The 4,480-nt window shown below is 59.8% G+C and overlaps 2 protein-coding genes across 2 annotated transcripts in view; both read left to right on the top strand.

Moving 5' to 3' along the window:
* Positions 1-3,449, top strand: part of PTSG_01496 (uncharacterized protein) — a gene marked incomplete at its 3' end in the record, with an annotated part of 3,719 nt that extends 270 nt beyond the window's left edge. The window contains exons 2-5 of the mRNA XM_004997416.1: positions 159-1,619; positions 1,926-2,087; positions 2,602-2,746; positions 2,935-3,449. Coding sequence (XP_004997473.1) covers positions 159-1,619; positions 1,926-2,087; positions 2,602-2,746; positions 2,935-3,449 — 2,283 coding nt within the window. The remainder of the gene's footprint in view (positions 1-158; positions 1,620-1,925; positions 2,088-2,601; positions 2,747-2,934) is intronic.
* Positions 3,450-4,121: 672 nt separating this feature from the next.
* On the top strand, positions 4,122-4,457 carry PTSG_11748 (uncharacterized protein; the record flags this gene model as incomplete). Its single annotated transcript, XM_004997415.1, has 2 exons — positions 4,122-4,261; positions 4,316-4,457. 2 exons carry the CDS (start codon positions 4,122-4,124, stop codon positions 4,455-4,457), a joined length of 282 nt encoding a protein of 93 aa, XP_004997472.1.
* Between the last annotated feature and the right edge of the window lie 23 nt (positions 4,458-4,480).

Raw genomic sequence — 4,480 nt, 5'->3', positions numbered from 1 at the left:
ACACACACACACACACACACACACACACACACACACACACACACACACACACACACACACACACACACACACCCCTCTCCCTCCTGTCCCCCCCTTCCCATGCCCCCTCGCTCATACCACCCTTCTACCGTCCCCTCTCCTCCCTCACATAACCCCAGAGTCGGCCCGCCATGGACGAGCCACCGCCACTGCATGGCTCGGCGTCGTCTTCGCCAAGCACGACTGCCAGCGGAACATGGCTCGCAAGGTCCCTCTCCCGCATCTTCTTTTCCCCAAAGCCAACCCCGCAACACCCACCGCAGCATCAGCCGTCCGCGTCATCGTCTTCTCTACCAACCTCGCCAAGTTCGCCCGCCATGCCTCGCTTGTCTCGCTCGCTCACCACCTTCTCTCTTCGACGACACCGACAGCGCCACCAGCAGCGGCGCGGCCGTGAACACCGCCACGGTCGTCACAGCCATGCTGCTGTTGCTGCTGATGGTGGCGACGACGGTGATGCTCGCGTGGCCCCTCCGCCCAGGCGCTTCTCCTGGCTCACACCCTTCAGACGCCGGCGTAGCAGTGCCACCATTGCCCCCACGGGAAACACCGGACACACCGCCCGAATCACCAGCACCAGCGAGACTCGCAGCTTGCCTGTGACACAAGGGGCGCCTCCAGAGCAAGCGGCAACACCAGTGACACCTGCGCCACACCCCACATCCCACGCGCATCACCCGACGCCCCTGTCGACACAGCAGCCGCTCCTCCTCGGCATGCGGCGTGAGTTGCCACCGCTGCCGCAACAGGCACGGCCCCGGCCCGACCCGCTTGCTGGCGTGTCCTCCCAGCTGCGGCTGCCACGCCGCCTACCAGCCGTGCGTGACTCTGGTATCGCCGCTGCTGCAGACGCTGATCACTCGGTGCAGGCACACCCACCATTGCATGGCACATTACGAGCCGGTGTCGACACATCTCATGACGGCGCTGCTGGCCACAAGCCCCGCGCGTCGCTGCTCGACAAGAACGGCGCAAACAGCGCGAGCAGTGCGACACCAACCACAGCCGTGTCAGGTGACGGCCAAGCTGCCAACAAGAATCCTGTGCAGCTGATGCTTGCGGGCACCGGCCACGCGACGCCGCGTGAGAGGGGTTCTGCTGCACATGGCGAGCGTGCGCGACGGGAAGAGCACACTGGAAGCACCACCACCAGCATCACCGCAAACGAGAGAACACGGCGCGGAAGCACAAGACCGCGCTTGCTGCGGTTTGGCAGGAGAAGCAGTCGCGATGCCTTCACGCCATCTCACGATGATGACGATGGTCAGCAGCCTGCACCCGCCGTTAGCAGCTCCCTCCCCACACCCTCCCACACCAGCAACAACACCAGCACACCGGCACGCTCGTTAGTTCCACCCCGCAGCGCTCGGCGTGTTATTGATGATGATGACGATGACGATGGTGATGGTGATGGTGATGACGATGACGATGACGATGTTGTGGACGAGGAGGAGACATGGACCGCTGTTCCCCTTGAGGAATCCGACTCCCTCATCCAGGCGTGGAGGGAGACGTGTGCCACGCTCGCGTCTGATGACGGCTACTCCACAGCCAGCGTCGCGTCAAGCAACGTCAGCGCGGTGTGTGTGCGCGCTTGCGTGCGTGCGTGTGTTGCTGTGTCCGAAGGGACGTTCCTGTTGGATCGATTTCATGTTCACCCCTTGCTCTCCCTGCTCTCCTTGTTACTCTGCTCTCTTGTCCCCTTCCTCACCGCCCATCCACAACATGGCTTTGCATTTTTTTCATGCCGCCTGCGCATTGCTCACAACCACATGTACACATCCACATACATGTACGCACACGCATACACATCCCACCATCCCCCCTCCTCCCGCTCTTTCCCTCAATCCCTCTCCTCACCTTCACACCACCGCCACCACCACCAGACGCGAACCAAGCGTGGGCTTGGACCGCTGCACCTCATTGCGGTTGAGGGCAACACGACTGCACTTCGCCGCCTCCTCGCCCGCGCATCCGTGCACGTCGACATTGCCGACGCTGACGGCGTCACACCGTTCATGCTTGCCGTCCTCTCCCGACAGTTCAAGGTTGTGTTGTGTGTGTGTGTGGGGGGGGGGGAGTGCTGTACGTGTGGCGTGCTTATGTTGTGGTTGCGGTTGCGGCTGTGGTTGCGGTTGCGGCCGTGGTTGTGGTTGCGGCTGTGGTTGTGGTTGTGTTATGGTTGTGGTTGCGGTTGTGGTTGTGTTGTGGTGGTGGTTGTGTTTGTGTTGTGTTGTGTTGTGTGTGTTGTGTTGTGTTGTGTTGTGTGTGGCTATGCTGCTTGCGTGATTGCATGCTGTTGTAATTTTGGTGCGCTTGTGTATTTCTGCGCTGGTTGTCTGTGTACTTGCGTTTACATGTTCATTTCTCTCCCTCCCTCCCTCCCCCCTCCCTTCCTCCCTCCCTCTCTCTATCTATCTCTCTCTCTGCATTGCCTTGTGTCTCCGCCTGCGACCACCTCGCCTGCACGTCTGCTTTATACCCCTCCACACGCACTCCCTCGCACACTCACGAGACATCAATCCCCGTTTCCCCCGCCCTTTTTGAAACAACACTGTGCAGACTGCGCAGCTGCTGCTTGACAGCGGGGCTGCAATTGATTATCGCGACCGCCACCAGCGGACGGCCGTCCACTGGGTCATCTTCAACGGCATTCGCAAAGCACTCAAGTGGCTCTTGCAACGCGGTGCAGACTGGACCCTAGTCGGTGCGCTTTTTCTCCCCCCCCCCACACACACACAATTCCCTACTTACCATACCACCCTATCCCCCTACCCCTAATCCCCCTACCCCTAATCCCCTACCCCTAACCACCCTAACCACCCTACCCCTAACCACCCCAACCTAACCCCCACCCCTAACCACCCCAACTACCCTAACCTCCAACCACCCCAGACGATGCTCAGCGGACGGCGCTGCACTGGGCGGCGGACCAGCGCAACCACCGCTGCCTCGCCCTTCTCCTCGCCCGTCTCAACTCGGCCCAAGCGCGGACGACCGCGGCTGCTTCGGCAACAGCATCACCAACATCATCAGCAACAGCACGCGCATCCTCCTCAGCAACACACGCCTCCTCATCCTCATCCTCATCCACAGCAATGGCAGCAGCGGCAGCGTCGCCAACAAGCATGCTGAACATGGTGGATACTCAGGCGATGACACCGCTTGCCTGGGCTTGTCACCACGGCCACCTTGCCCACATCAAGCTGCTGCTCAAGCATGGGGCTGACGCCACCATCCCGAACGCACAGGGCCGCGTGTGCATGCATCATGTCGTTCAGCTGTCAAGTCCGCATTGCCTGCAGGCACTGTTTCGCGCCGGCGTGTCTGGGTTGTTTGCACGCGACGCTGATGGGCGCACCCCGCTACACCTTGCCTGCATGCACGGCTCCATCAAAACCATCAAGTGAGCGTTGTATGACTCTGTGTGTGTGATGGGTGTGTGTGATGGGTGTGTGTGATGGGTGTGTGTGTGTGTGTGTGTGTGTGTGTGTGTCCGTGTGATGAGTGTGGATGTGCGTAGTTGTGTGTGTGTGTGAGTGTGAGTGTGAGTGAGTGAGTGTGTGAGTGAGAGTGTGTGTGTGTGCGTGCGGCTTGTACGTTCCTGCACACGTGTGTCCTTCGTGTTTGTGCTTGTGTCCTATGTGTTGGTGTGTGTGTGTGTGTGTGTCCGATGTGTTGGTGTGTGTGTGTGTGTTATCATGGCACACACATCTACACTCCAACACCACGCCCATACCCCCACTCCAACACACACACACACACACACACACACACACACACACACACACACTCACACACACACACACACACACACACACACACACACACACACACACACACACACACACACACACACACACACAGACAAACACTCATTGGGCCCCCCCCCCCCCACACAAAAATAAACAAACCCGCTGCCTCTCCTCTGCAGGGTTTTGTTTTGGTAGGGGGCGGCCATCCTCAACACTGGGGCTTCGCCATCGTCAAAAGCGGAGCAGGTGAAAGGCATTGTGGATCTGCACGCGTTTTGCGAGGCAAAGGAACTTTAAGGAGGGGGGCCGGTGCATTTTGGGGCCCTCATGGGCCACACCGACGGGTGTTCGCTTTTGCTGAGAGAGGGCCACGCGCCAGACGTGTACGACACCACCGACCAACTCCCCGTGTTTTATGCGCGCGGGAAAGGGCACATGGGAGCGGTGGGACTGCTGGTGCGGCAATGGTGCGCGCCCAAAGCAACAACATCATAAGGGGCTGCTTGGCATGCATATGGAAGGCAGTGGGAGTGGTCCATGCTCATGCCACCCACCCACATGCCCGATGAGAGCAACGGGGACGACGAGGAGGGGAACGACCACAACATAGGTGATCGTGATCGTGTCCGTGGTCCGGGAGAAACCCAAAACCCCGTGTTCTAAAATTAAGAGGAGGAAAAAAGCGG

Source organism: Salpingoeca rosetta, assembly GCF_000188695.1.
Source record: "Salpingoeca rosetta unplaced genomic scaffold supercont1.4, whole genome shotgun sequence".
Classification (NCBI taxonomy): Eukaryota; class Choanoflagellata; order Craspedida; family Salpingoecidae; genus Salpingoeca; species Salpingoeca rosetta.
The sequence above is the reverse complement of the archived record's forward strand: the minus strand, read 5'-3'. Positions and strand labels throughout refer to the sequence as shown.